Source organism: Gorilla gorilla, chromosome 10 (assembly GCF_029281585.2).
Source record: "Gorilla gorilla gorilla isolate KB3781 chromosome 10, NHGRI_mGorGor1-v2.1_pri, whole genome shotgun sequence".
NCBI lineage: Eukaryota > Metazoa > Chordata > Mammalia > Primates > Hominidae > Gorilla > Gorilla gorilla.
In genome coordinates this window covers 127,181,190-127,195,410 of record NC_073234.2, presented here as the reverse complement: position 1 = coordinate 127,195,410, position 14,221 = coordinate 127,181,190, and the positions used below count along the sequence as shown (strand labels likewise).

The 14,221-nt window shown below is 49.1% G+C and overlaps 1 protein-coding gene across 1 annotated transcript in view; it reads right to left on the bottom strand.

The window, feature by feature from the left end:
• The window catches only part of ALDH2 (aldehyde dehydrogenase 2 family member), a 44,525-nt gene that overhangs the window by 28,957 nt on the left and 1,347 nt on the right, over positions 1–14,221 (bottom strand). Inside the window, exon 2 of the mRNA XM_055359125.2 lies at positions 212–316. Coding sequence (XP_055215100.1) covers positions 212–316 — 105 coding nt within the window. The remainder of the gene's footprint in view (positions 1–211; positions 317–14,221) is intronic.

Genomic DNA, 14,221 nt, shown 5'->3' with positions numbered 1-14,221 from the left:
GAATTCACTTCCAAGTCTATAGTTCTACACTAAGTGAATTAACACCGTTGTCTGCAGGCAAGTTTCTATTGATTAATTTACTCGGAATTTTTCATTGGTATCTGTTACTTGTGAAAGTAATACACATATATGGTAAAGCTTTCACCACACAAAAACGTATAAAATAGAAGACGAATCCATCCCTCCCCCAAGGTAAGTCACCAGTTCTCACCTTGTCCCCTTCAGCTACCTGACAGATGACCTCTCCAGTGGACGGATTGACGGTGGGGAATGTTTTCCTGCTGACGGCATCGTGCCATTCATTGTTTATGAAAATCTACAATGAGAAGGAAAGAAGTTCTCAGGACCAGCTGTCAATCTAATACTGACTACCAGTATTGTAAGAAAAAAAAAAAAAGAAAAAGCAAATATGAATTAATTTCAGAGTGGTGTAGCCTACAAATGAAAAGCACAGGCCTTGCAGACAATCTAGGCCAGAATGCTCACTCTGCCAAGTGACCTTGGGTAAGTCAGTTGACTTTTCAGTGCCTTGGTTTCTTTAAAAAATGAAGAGAATGTTCATACTTGTTCTAGTTATCCATTGCTGTGTAACAAAGCACCCTAAAACTTGGTGGCTTAAAATGATTTCTTATCTCCCACAGTAGAGTCCCCTGGTTGGGCTCATCTGGGCAGAGTTCCCTTGTGTGGCTACAGTGTGAGGACAGCTGGGGCCAACAGTCATCCACCTCTGAGGCTGGATGTGCAAGATGGCTTCTGCACTTACTCGTCTGGCACCACATGGCTGCTTGGGCTTCCTGACTGCATGGCTGGCTCAAGCTAGTCCGACTTCCCACATGGCAGCTGGCTTCCCCTGAGACAGTGTTCCTAGAGACCCAGGTGGAAGCTGAAAGGCTTCCTAAGATCTAGCTTCAGAAGTCACTTGGCCTCATTTCTGCCACCAAATTCTGTTGGTCAAAGTGAGTCACCGGCTCAGTCCAGAGTCCCAGGTTGAGGAGAGAGCCTCCCCTTCTCCCTAGAAGGAACGGCAAACAATTTGCAACCACCTTCATTCTATTCCACTCCCACACAAATTTGTTGTGAGAACTAAATTAGATTATTCTTTTTATTGTTTTTTTTTCTTTTTTGAGACAGGGTCTCACTCCATTGCCCAGGCTGGAGTGCAGTGGCGCGATCATGGCTCCCTGTAGCCTCTTCCTCTTAAGCTCAAGTGATCCTCCTGCCTCCGCCTCCTGAGTAGCTGGGACCACAGGCACACGGCACTACGCCTGGCTAATTTTTGTATTTCTTGTAGAGATGAGGTCCCTCTATGTTCCCCAGGCTGGACTCAAGCGATACTCCCTCCTCAGCCACCCAAGGTCCTGGGATTGCAGGTGTGAGTCACCATGCCCAGCCCTAGATTATTACTTCACTCACTCAGCAAACACTTAATGAACACCTGCGATGGGCCAGGCACAGTTCTAGGGCTGAGGACACAGTACAGCCAAAAGCCAACAAAGACCATGCTCTCATGGTGCCCAGGAAATAAAGAGGCAATGAAACACAGAAGACCACCTCAGACTGTACAGATGAAGGCGAAGGGAAGAAGAGGATCCAGAGAAGGTGACTAAGGTGGGGGGTGGAGAACTCCGGCCGTGGTGGTAGGGGCAGGTCACCCTGAGGAGCGGACATTTGACCGAGTCCGGAATGATGAAAAGGAGGGGTCCACAGGAAGAGCCGGAGGACCAGCAGTCCAGGCTGTGGAATAGCAAGTGCAAAGGCCCCAGGGCAGGAATAAGTCTGGTAGATTTGAGAAAAAGCAAAGGTGGCCAGAGTTACTGGTGAACCAGAAAGGAAGTGATAAAAAACAGGGTCAGGGAGGAGGGCGGGTCCCAAGACGGTTCCGCCTCTAGAATGTAATTCAGACCAGGCCATCACCCAACCAAGCCACATCTGGGGGAAAGACTTCCTTCCTCATGAGGCCAATGTCAGAGAGCCAAAGCCCCTCCATTTGCTCAGAGGAAGGGTCTTTACTTATTACCTAAAGTCACCTATTAAAGTGCAAGTCTGCGTGCGGTGTTCATGCCTGTAATCCCAGCACTTTGGGAGGCTGGGGTGGGCGGATCACCTTAGGTCCGGAGTTTGAGACCAGTCTGGCCAACACGGTGAAACCCCATCTCTACTAAAAATACAAAAAATTAGCCAGGTGTGGTGGCAGGTGCCTGTAGTTCCAGCTACTTGGGAGGCTGAGGCAGGAGAATCGCTTGAACCCAGGAGGCAAAGGTTGCAGTGAGCCAACATCACGCCATTGCACTCCAGCCTGGGCAACGAGAGTGAAACTCCGTCTCAAAAAATAAAAATAAATACATACATAAAGTGCCAGAGTTCGCCCTCTGCTTTCCAGGCACCAGGCGATGGTCTTGGGGAGTGCAGAGAAGACATCTCCCAGCAAGCTGTTCCCTTCGGGCTTGGTAAACCAGTCTCCTGGCAGGGTCCATGGTCACCTCGCCAGTGCTGAGGCGAAGGCTACAGGTGACATGAAGGCAAAGACATCTGCCTCTCTGCCTGCCTTCCTTGGGGGTCCCTTTGGCCCCAGCATCCCTGCATGTCCTGGCCCTGGCCTAGAACTCCAGTGAGACATCCATGGTCACTCTGGGCCAGAGTCTCGGACTATAAAGAATACCGAGCTGCCAAGCAAAGCCTGGAGCGAGGCTCACAACAGGGCTGGGGAGGGGTGGCCAGGCTCACTGGTCAAAAGCAGACATTTGGCCTGGCACAGTGGCTCACACCTGTAGTCCCAGCACTTTTGGAGGCCAAGGCATGAGAATTGCTTGAGCTCAGGAATTTGAGACCAACCTGAGTAACATAGTGAGACCTCCATCTCTACAAAAAATGAAAAATTAGCCAAGTGTGGTCGCATGCGCCTGTAATCCCAGCTACTTAGGAGGCTGAGATGGATGGATCACTTGCTTGAGTCTGGGAGGTTGAGGCTGCAGTGAGCCATGATCACACCACTGCCTCCAGCCTGGGTGACAGAGCAAGACCCTCTCTCAAAAAAGAAAACATAAAAAGGAGCAGAGGTTCAAGACAAGAATCTGGGTGGCCGGGCACAGTGGCTCACGCCTGTAATCCTGACAATTTGGGAGGCCAAGGCAGGAGGATTGCTTGAGCTCAGGAGTTCGAAACCAACATGGGCAACAGTGAGACCCTCTCTCCACAAAAAATGAAAAATTAGCCAGGTGTGGTTGCGTGCCTATAGTCTCAGCTACTCAGGAGGCTGAGGTGGGAGGACCACTTGAGCCTGGGAGGTTGAGGCTGTAGTAAGCCGTGATTGCATCACTGCACTCCAGCCTGGGTGACAGAAAAAGACTCTTAAAAAAAAAAAAAAAAGAACCTGGACGAATATGGGCTTTTTTTTTTTTTCCTGAGACAGAGTCTCATTCTGTTGCCCAGGCTGGAGTGCAGTGGCGCAATCTCAGCTCACTGCAAGCTCCGACTCCCAGGTTCACACCATTCTCCTGCCTCAGCCTCCCAAGTAGCTGGGACTATAGGTGCCTGCCACCATGCCCGGCTAATTTTTCTGTGTTTTTAGTAGAGACGGGGTTTCACCAAGTTAGCCAAGATGGTCTCAATCTCCTGACCTCGTGATCCGCCCGTCTCGGCCTCCCAAAGTGCTGGGATTACAGGTGTGAGGGTTTTTTTTTTTTTTTTTTTTTAGACAAAGTCTGGCTCTTGTCCCCCAGGCTGGAGTGCAATGGAGCGATCCCGGCTCACTGCAACCTCCGCCTTTCAGGTTCAAGCAATTCTCCTGCCTCAGCCTCCTGAGTAGCTGGGATTACAGATGCCTGCCACCATGCCCGGCTAATTTTTGTATTTCTAGTAGAGACGGGGTTTCACCATGTTGGCCAGGCTGGTATCCAACTCCTGACCTCAGGTGATCCACCCACCTCGGCCTCCCAAAGTGCTGGGATTACAGGCGTGAGCCACTGCGCCTGGCCGAATATGGGCTATTTTGCTCCTGATTTTGTCACATGGGACAAGCACCTCACCCCTGTGTCTTTGTTTCCTCATCTGTAGGGTGGGAATCACCCTAGAGCCCCCTTTTTATAAAGCCGTGTGAGGGTCTGAAGTCTCTGCACCAAGCATGGAGTGAATGCCCAATGCCATGACGATGGCAGGGTGGAAAAAGAGTGCCCCAGGAAGGAGTCGTTCAGGTAAGGGCCTAGCAGGAATCATATTCCCAGGCTGAAATTTGTCCCACATAATCTCTATGGTGGCATCCGCAGCTGTGCACCCACAGGAAGGGCTCTTGGCACCGGAGAAGAACATGGGTAAACATTAACCAGGGTTCTGGAGGCGTGCTTGTGTGGTTTCATATTAGTTAGTCAATCGTTAATTTTTAGGGAAATGGCACCCTTCTTTCTTTCCACGGGAGGGCTGGGTCGTTTCCAGTGTGGGGACAGGTGTGGCAATAAAGAGCTCAGGTTCAAAGCCAGGAGACTACCAGACCTAAGTTCAAGTTGGACTATGCCATGCCTGGGCAGCAGGCCCTGGGTGTTTACTCCCCGACTCTGAAAGTCAGCTCCTCCTCGGGGTGCCTGTGGAGGAGAAGGGAGTTCCCGGGTCTGCCTGCTGGAAGATGGGGGCTCACAGGCATGGGGGGCGGGCAGGCAGCCTGCAGCCATTGGGTGAGCATGCTTCTCTCCTTCCCCCTGTAGCACAGGCTCAGGGTTCACGCCTCACACACAACTGCCTCGCAGCAAAGCACTTAGGTCAGCAGGGTTAGGAGAGTACAGAGAAGCACTAGGCTGGGCTGGGTGGAAGTAGGTCTGGTTGGCCTTGTACTATCCCCAAGCTTCTCCTTCCTCCCCCACCCAGGGAGGAAGTCCACTCAGCCCTCTGCGTGTCATGGACATGGCTAACATTCACTAGCTACCCCTCAAGAACCAGCCCCACACCAGTGGTTCTGTGTACTTGGATTGTTCCCATTTAAACCTCATAGCAAACCTAGGAGGTGAACTTCATCCTCTCCACTTCACAGCAGAGGATGCTGGGCACAGAAGAGTCCAGCCACTTGGCTCTAGGTCACACAGCAGCAAAGGCAGAGCCAGGCTTTGAAGCCAGGTCTTTGGGACTCCAAGGCCTGTGTTTTTCCCTCAGTTCTTCCAACGCCAACCTCCAGCCATAGCCCAGGTCTGCCTTCAAGGAGGTTGGAATTCTGATTCCCAAATCTCCATCTTTATGGTTTACTTACTGACTCAACACAGGTTGATTTCAAATTTTGATTCTAAGCCAGGCACAGTGGCTCATCCCTGTAATCCCAGCACTTTGGGAGGCCAAGGCAGGTGGATCATTTGCGGTCAGGAGTTCGAGACCAGCCTGGACAACATGGTGAAACCCTGTCTCTACTAAAAATGCAAAAATTAGCTGGGCGTGGTGTCACTTGCCTGTAATCCCAGCTACTCGACAGGCTGAGGCAGGAGAATTGCTTGAACCTAGGAGATGGAGGTTGCAGTGAACCAAGATTGTACCACTGTACTCCAGCCTGGGCAACAGAGTCTCAAAAAAAAAAAAAATTTTATTCTGCATGTTGTAAACAGCACCAACCTCAAAGCCAAACAGATCTGGGTTTGAATTTTTTTTCTTAAATAAAGGTGGGATTTTTTTTTGTATTTTTTGTAAAGATGGGCTTTCACCATGTTGGCCAGGCTGGTCCCAAACTCCTGTGCTCAAGTGATCCTCCTGCCTTGGACTCCTAAAGTGCTGGGATTACAGCTGTGAGCCACCATGCCCAGCCTGGGTTTGAATTCTGACTCCATCCCTCACAGATTTGACCCTGGGCAAATCCCTTCACTTCCCAGATGCCTCATCAAGTACTTCTGGGGGCTGATGTGAAGGTTAAATGCAAGAACGAGTGTACAGTTCCTAAGCTAGGACCTTGCCCGCAGTGGGTCCTGCAGTGTTCTAGATCCTGCAGCTCTCTCGTAGCTTAAAGATTCTTAGGAGCGAGGGCCAGGTCTATACTCTTTATGTTGTTCCCTGCACCAAAGCATACTAAATTGTCCTGGATTTTAAACTTTATTTTGCAAAGATCAGGAAGTAGGAAGGGGAGAGGTGGGCCAGTCTGGCTAAAACCCCACCAGCCCCACCCCTTCCTTGCTGGGCTGGCCCCTCTGATTTAGATTAGGATCCTGTAAAGACCACTCCCTGGCTTGTTTGCCTTTCAAAGCCCAGAATGTTCTCAGTCACCCTTCACTTGAACCAGGCTGCATTTTCAACAAGCCATCCTCCCTTCTCCACTGATAAGATAAACCTGGGTCTGCTGTAGGACGATGGAAACCTCCTCTGGTTTACATTTCCCATTTCCCTTCTCCCAGAGCCAGACTCAGTGGCTTCCCTCCCCAGTGGGGGGCTGGGTAGGAACTGTTCTCACACTGAGTTTCTGCCAAAGTTCTGCTTCAAGTGAGGAGCAGTTTTCCTGAATAAACACCAGGCCAGACTCTGGGCCAAATGCTTTATAACCTCCTGACCAGAAACCCAAAGCTCGACTTACATAACACACTTAACCCAGATGCTCTTGGGCGGGGCGTGGTGGGGGCATGTCCTAGCTCCCACTTCCTCTTTATAGTTTCCAGAAGCACAGTGATGTCTGGAGTTGACATTTTCAATCTAGACTGTAGGCAAAACATAAAGATTTTCTATCAAAATGCTCTAATTCCTACATATTTTAATAAATACATCTCACTTTGTTTTGTAAAAGTTGGATTCATTCACCCACGCATTCCATAAGCTTTCGCTGACAGCCCTGGCCACTCCAGCACAGGGAGTCCAAGAGCCAAGTCCTGGCTTCTGGGAGCTAACGTCCTGGTGAGGAGAGGGCGCAGGAAACAAGCAAAACCAAGCAAGTGAGAAGCAGGAGGAGGCTTGGCCAGCTGAGGGGTCTGAAGGGTGACTGCTAGGAAGAGCCTGGGGACAGGAGGAATGGCTGCAGGGTGTAGGTGAGGGGAGAGCGGGGGGCTCGCGATTCTACCCGCTGTGTGCCAGGATCTGCACTTGATGCTGGGAGGACCCAGGAGACCAGAGAACCGGGACACTGCCGTGTCCTTTCTAAGTGGGGGTAATAGACTTGCTGTTTGCTAACTCGCTTTTCTCAGTTTCTCTTGGACGTTATTCCACAGGCAGCTCTGCCTCATGTTAAGCCACACAGCGTTCCTCAACACGGTCAGGCCATGGTTTATTTAACGATTTCCTACAAATGCACTTTCAGGACAAGTGATCGCCATTCCAGCAACAGCTGCGGCAAACCCTTTCACATGCGTTTTTCCAAACATGGGGCAGATTACTGTCTAGAAATTAGAACTACTGAGTTAGAGGGTAACAGGATCCCTCTTCACCTTGGCTATCTTGTTCTCCATGCCAGGCAGAGACTTAGTGGTGATTGTGGTGGTCGAGGGGCTCAGGAGCTGGGGCAGGGTCAGTGCCCAGAGCAGGACAACTGGACCTTGGGGGCGGAGGTCAGACCAAGGCCAGGAGAGAATGAAATTCTGGCCACCACCCCCAGACCTCATGACAATGGGTGGTTATCATCTGCCCAGGGTCTCCAATGAAAGGCTAAACTGTGTTCAGTAATCATCTGCCCAGGGTCTCCAATGAAAGGCTAAACTGTGTTCAGTAGTTCTGATTTAAGGAGGCAGGATACATTCTAGAAAGATTTCAGTTCAAGCTTTGATGCATGAGAGAACTGGGCATGTTACCTAGGAAATCCCCGTCCCTGGGACACCGTATTTTCCCAAAGAGTGAGCAAGCTAATGGTGCGGTTTTGCAGCCTGGGATGATCCCAACGGCATGTGCTCTTTCACTTGCTAATCTGTGGTTAGGTGATTATGTCCGATGGAAAGCAGATGCCATTGCTTGTATTACAAGATTCCAGGGAGTAAAGTTCAAGACAAACACGGAATGCCACACACATTCCCTCTTCCCCACACATAATCCAGAACCCCAGGTTAGTTGGGGATCAAGGTGAGGGGCAGTCATCTCCCCAGGCTTGCTCGGGACACTCCCGAACCAAGACTAACCCAGGCAGACGATGCCAGCCCTCTGCCCCACTCCCCCACCCCAGGGTCTTTTTTCACCACTTCAAAGATGGGAGGTTCAATTCCACTCTGGACTGTTTGCCAGACAGGCGCGGTTTCAACTTGTTCTGCTTACGGTTTGGCAACCTCTGTCTTGCTGCAATGGACTTTCCCTGGGCCAGTTTCACCACTCCCTATGCATCCCCATGTTCCCACTCTTTTAAACTTCCAAATACTTTGCAATAAGGCCCTTTTGAGTAGAAATACTGGGTTCCCATTAAGCAACCCTTTACCTCACTTCTGGAGCACAAAACTGTAAACATGGTTTCGTAAATGGCAACCATTCATTATTCAATAAATATTTACCCAACAGTGATCCTATGCCAAGGTGCTAGGTGCCAGGAATGCAAAAGTGAACAATACAAACATGGCTCCTCCTCTCTGATTTTAAAATTCTATTCAATTGTCCCTTAAATGTTTATTAATACATTCTTATGGTCTGATCATTATTCAGGGAGGTCAAGTTCACATTAAGTTATAAGTTTGAAAGTGGGCTTCAAATTCTGCCCTGCCCAACCTTCACACACATGCCCTTAGTTATACTTAATGTGAACTTGACCTCCCTGAGCCTCAGTTTCCTCACCCACAAGACGGGACAGCAATACTACCAGGCTTATAGAGTTACGGGTAGGATGAAGGGTGAAATGCAGGTAGAAGTCCTCAGTAGAGGGCCTGATGGAAAATAGGTGATGAATAATCATGATTACTGGAGCAGAGAATACATACACATGTCCACAACATGTAAATTCTCAACTCAACTTGACCTCAGGAACACAAACATTATTATAGCCCCGTCACCTGAAACTCAAGTGTGTCCCACAGATTCTGGGCAGGCAGGAAGTATTGAATGCCCATTTGTGTTCTCTGATTAAAAACACGGGCCGGCCACGTGGCTCATGCCTGTAATCCCAGCACTTTGGGAGGCTGAGGCGAGCGGTGTCACTGGGCCCCACCACAACCTCTGCCTCCCGGGTTCAAGCGTTTCTCCTGTCTCAGCCTCCCAGGTAGCTGGGATTACAGGTACATGCCACCACACCGGCCAATTTTTGTATTTTTAGTAGAGACGGGGTTTCATCATATTGGTCAGGCTGGTCTCGACCTGAGGTGATCCGCCCGCCTCGGCCTCCCAAGGTGCTGGGATTACAGGCATGAGCCACCACACCCAGCCTGCCTAAATCTATTTCTTTTTGTTTTTTTTTTTGAGACGGAGTCTTACTCTGTCACTAGGCCTCACTCTTATGCCAGGGCGTGAGCCGCCATGCCCAGCCACCTAAATCTATTTCTATAGAGGCTCTTAAAACTCCTAGCTGGAAGTTGTGGCCCATGCCTATAATCCCAGTGCCTCTAGCGGCTGACACAGGAGGATCGCTTCAGCCCAAGAGTTTGAGGTTGCAGTGTGTTATGATCATGCCACTGCACTCCAGCCTGGGCAACAGAGCAAGACCCTGTCTCAAAAAAAAAAAAAAAAAACAAAAAAAAAAAGAGGCCAGGCACAGTGGCTCACACCTGTAATCCCAGCACTTTGGGAGGCCAAGGCGGGTGGATCACAAGGTCAGGAGTTTGAGACTAGCCTGGCCAACATGGTGAAACCCCAACTCTACTAAAAATACAAAATTAGCTGGGCATGATGGCGGCACCCGTAATCCCAGCTACTCAGGAGGCTGAGGCAGGAGAATCGCTTGAACCCGGCAGGCAGAGGTTGCAGTGAGCCGTGATCGTGCCACTGCACTCCAGCCCGGGCGACAGAGTGAGACTACATCTCAAAAACAAAAACGAAAACAAAGGACACTCCTAAAGAAGTCATCAACCTGTACAATCAATAGGGAGATTCAGTCAGCACAAAGTCACTCCAAAACACAGGTTTTGGCTCATTCTGTAAGAATCTCCCAGGCAAACAAGAAAAAGCAAATTTCTGCTTCAGATATACTGTTAACAGTGATTATCTGCAGGGGTGGCACATCAGGGGACCATTATATTTTTTCTTTTTTCTTTTAATATCTGCTCACGGGGCATTATTTTTTTTTTGTTTTTTGGGGAGTTTTTTTTCAGACGAAGTGTCACTCTGTCACCCAGGCTGGAGTACAGTGGTGCGATCTCGGCTCACTGCAACCTCTGCCTCCCAGGTTAAAGTGATTCTCATGCCTCAGCCTCCGGAGTAGCTGGGATTACAAGCGTGGGCTACCAGGCCTAGCTAATTTTTGTATTTTTAGTAGAGTCAGGGTTTCACCATGTTGGTCAGGCTGGTCTCGAACTCCTGTGCTCAAGCAATCTGCCCGCCTCAGCCTCCCAAAGTGCTGAGATTACAGGCGTGAGCCACCGTGCCTGGCCAATTTTTAAAGAAATCAAACATTTAAATGAAGCCAGAGTCCTCGTTCATCACTACCCTTATCCTGTCCTGCCCACTCAGGCAGTAACCACCTTCACACCAAGGAGAATTTTCCTTCCAGCACATTCTTACACATTTTTTATGGAGATCTGTCTATCGACATACAATATAAAGTTTTGTTTTGTACAGTTTTCATGGTTTCATATGGTGTAGAGTGCTGGACATTTTTCCTCCTTGACATATTGTTTTTGAGATACATTATCTGTACAGGTTGAGCCAATGATTTGTAACTGCTACATGCAGAGGATTATTTCCTCCTATAACTGTAACATAGGTGTCCATCTATTTCCCAATGGAGCTCGAGCTGGCCTATTTCCTAAGCTTTTACTGACATAAAAGAAGTTGCAATGAACATTTCTGTACGGTGCCTATGTATACTTGCAGTGTTGCCCAGGACGGAGTGCAGTGGCAAGATCAAGGCTCACTGAAGCCTCAAACTCCTTGGCTCAAGCAATCCTCCTGCCTCAGCCTCCCAAGTAGCTGTGACTACAGGTGCTCACCACCATGTCCAGCTAATTTTTTTAAGCTTTTGTAGAGATGGAGTTTTGTTATGTTGCCCAGGCTGGTCTTGAACTCCTGGGGTTAAGCAATCTTCCCACCTTGGCCTCTGAAAGTGCTGGGATTACAGCTGTGAGCCACCACACCTAGCCTTGGGAAATCCATCCTTAATTGCCTGTCGGTTCTCTCTTTAGTTCAGTGCTTCATGCCTGTAATCCCAGCACTTTGGGAGGCCAAGGAGGGAAGATTGCTTGAGCCTAGAAGTTCAAGACCCAGCCTGGGCAACATGGCAAAACCCCATCTCTATAAAAATTATAAAAAATTGGCTGGCTGCAGTGGCTCATGCCTTAATCCCAGCACTTTGGGAGGCCAGGGCAGGTGGATCACCTGAGGTCAGGAGTTCAAGACCAGCGAGCCTGGCCAACATGGCAAAACCTCGTCTCTACTAAGAATACAAAAAAATTAGCCAGGCGTGGTGGTGGGCACCTGTAATCCTAGCTACTCAGGAGGCTCAAGCAGGAGAATCGCTTGAACCCAGGAGGTGGAGGTTGCAGTGAGCCAAGATCACACCACTGCACTCCACCCCGGGCAACAGAGCAAGATTCTGTCTCAAATAAATAAAATAAAATAAAATAAAATAAAATAAAAAATACAAAAATTAGTCAGGTGTGGTGGGGTATGCCTGTAGTCTCAGCTACTTGGAAGACTGAAGTAGGAGGATAACTTGTTGACTGAGCCTGGGAGGTTGAGGCTGCAGTGAGCACTATTACACTCCAGCCTGGGCAACAGTGAGAGACCCTGTCTCAAAACAAAAATAAAAACAGAAAGAGAGGGTAAGAATAAAGATGCAAGTTTTAATTCACCCCAAACTCCCATTCTACTTTACCACAACCTAGCTCACCCCTTCAGGAAACAAACTGCAAATACAACAGCATCCATATCAAATGGAGTTTGATCATCAAGACACTGCAAGTCCACAGCGTCACTGTTATCCCAGCTCCTGCTTAAGGCTGCAGTCAATATGGAGGCACCAGTGGCCATGAAGCCAGCACTGCCTGTGGCTGCAGAAGCCTCACCCCATTTGGTCCTCACAGCAGTTCGGTGATGCAGATGGAATTTTACCCCCCACATTTTTTTTTTTTTTTTTTTTTTTGAGATGGAGTCTTGCTCTGTCACCCAGGCTGGAATGCAGTAGTGTGATCTCGGCTCACTGCAACCTCTGCCTCCCAGGTTCAAGTGATGCTCCTGCCTCAGCCTCCCAAGTAGCTGGGATTACAGGTGCGCACCACCATGCCCAGCTAATTTTTGTATTTTCAGTAGAGACAGGGTTTCACTATGTTGGCCAGGCTAGTCTCGAACTCCTGACCTCATGATCCGCCTGCCTCAGCCTTGCAAAATGCTGGGATTACAGGTGTGAGCCACTGCACCCAGCCATTTTACCCCATTTTACAGATGAGGCAGCTGAGGTGCAGAGTCCACTGCTGTATGCACCGTCCCTCTTCCCTGCTGAGTCAGCAATAAGGCCACACTGCAAACAGCCCAGGGAGCTCTAAGAGGTCCAGTTCCAGCACGGCGCCACCAGAGTGGAATGCTCTGCAGTCCTTGGAAAGGGTTAAATAAGATCTGAACATAGAATGATAACCTAGGTACATTGTTCAGTGAGACGGGGAGCTTCAGAATATAAGTGGTTGCATCTCATTTACGTTAAAAAAAAAAAAAAGTCTGGTGTGCTTGCATTCTCTCTCTCTCTCTCGCTGCAGGCACTTGTAAATGCAAACAAAATGTCTACAAGAGACACACCCACCTGTTCACAGTGCTCTTGGAGGGAGTAAAATGGGGTATCCAGAGAGGTTTATTTATTTATTTATTTTTTAAGAGATGGGTTCTTGCTCCGTTGCCCAGGCTGGAGTGCAGTGGCACAATCATAGTTCACTGCAGCCTTACATCTAATCTCAAGCGATCTTCCCACCTTGGCATCCCAAAGTGCTGGGATTACAGGCATGAATCACCTTGACTGACCGTGTCCAGAGAGTTGTAAGTCAGTCCTCTGCAATTTTATACAGTGGGCATGTGTTACTTTAATGATCTCAAAAAGTCTGATAAAGAAAAGCAGCCACAGGGAATTGACTCGGCTCCTCCAGCCTACACCCACAGAGTAAATCTGGAGAACAGGACATGTTACCTATGGGCCTGGGTGCACATCTGGACCCAGCTGCCTCACCTGCATGTGATGAAGGATAAAGATTTTAATCAGATCCTGTGGCCAGAAGGGTTCCTAGGGTGATGGCTGTTCCTTGAGGACATTTCTGAGACAGGGTCTTGTTCTGTTGCTCAGACTAAGTGTAGTGACCCAATCATAGCTCACTGCAGCCTTGAACTCCTAGGCTCAAGTGATCCTCCCACCTCAGCCTCCCATATAGCTGGGACTACAGGCATGTGCCACCGCACCCGACTAATTTACTTTTTTAGTAGAGACTAGAGACAGGGTCTTGCTATGATGTTGCCCAGGCTGGTCTCGAAATCCTAGGCTCAAGGGATCATCCCACCTCAGCCTCCCATATAGCTGGGACTACAGGCATGTGCCACCGCACCTGACTAATTTACTTTTTTAGTAGAGACTAGAGACAGGGTCTTGCTGTGTTGCCCAGGCTGGTCTCGAAATCCTAGGCTCAAGGGATCATCCCACCTCGGCCTCCCAAAATGCTGGGATTTACAGGCATGAGCTACTGCACCTGGCCTCTGCTAGATCTTTTGATGCTCAAGTCTTCCAAGCATGAACTTGCACAGGCTGCCAAGGGAGCCATAGCTGCTGCCTTTTTAGCTTGTGTTATGCAAAAGACATTTTATTTTATCCTTTTAAAAATTCCCTTGCAAATGACCTTTGTAACATCCCCTAAAATCACACGCATGTGCCTTTACCCATCACCTATATCCAGATTTGCAGCCACACTCAGGGCCAGACCAGCAGGTGTGCTGTTGAAAGCAGCTGGCTAGGAGCCAGCTCTACAGCATCCCAAATCAGCAATAGTCCCAGAGGATCGGTGGTCCCTTTGTTCCCACCCAGAGTCACAACCTACCATGGAATGTTCTGGTTAGGGGCTTACTCCTGGAAGTTCAGCTGTGAACCCCAACTATGCCACTGACTTTGGTCTTTAGGTGAGTCACAACCTCTTTGTGACTCAGTCTCTTCATCTGTAAAATGGAGAATTACAGTCCCTTCCTACTGAGG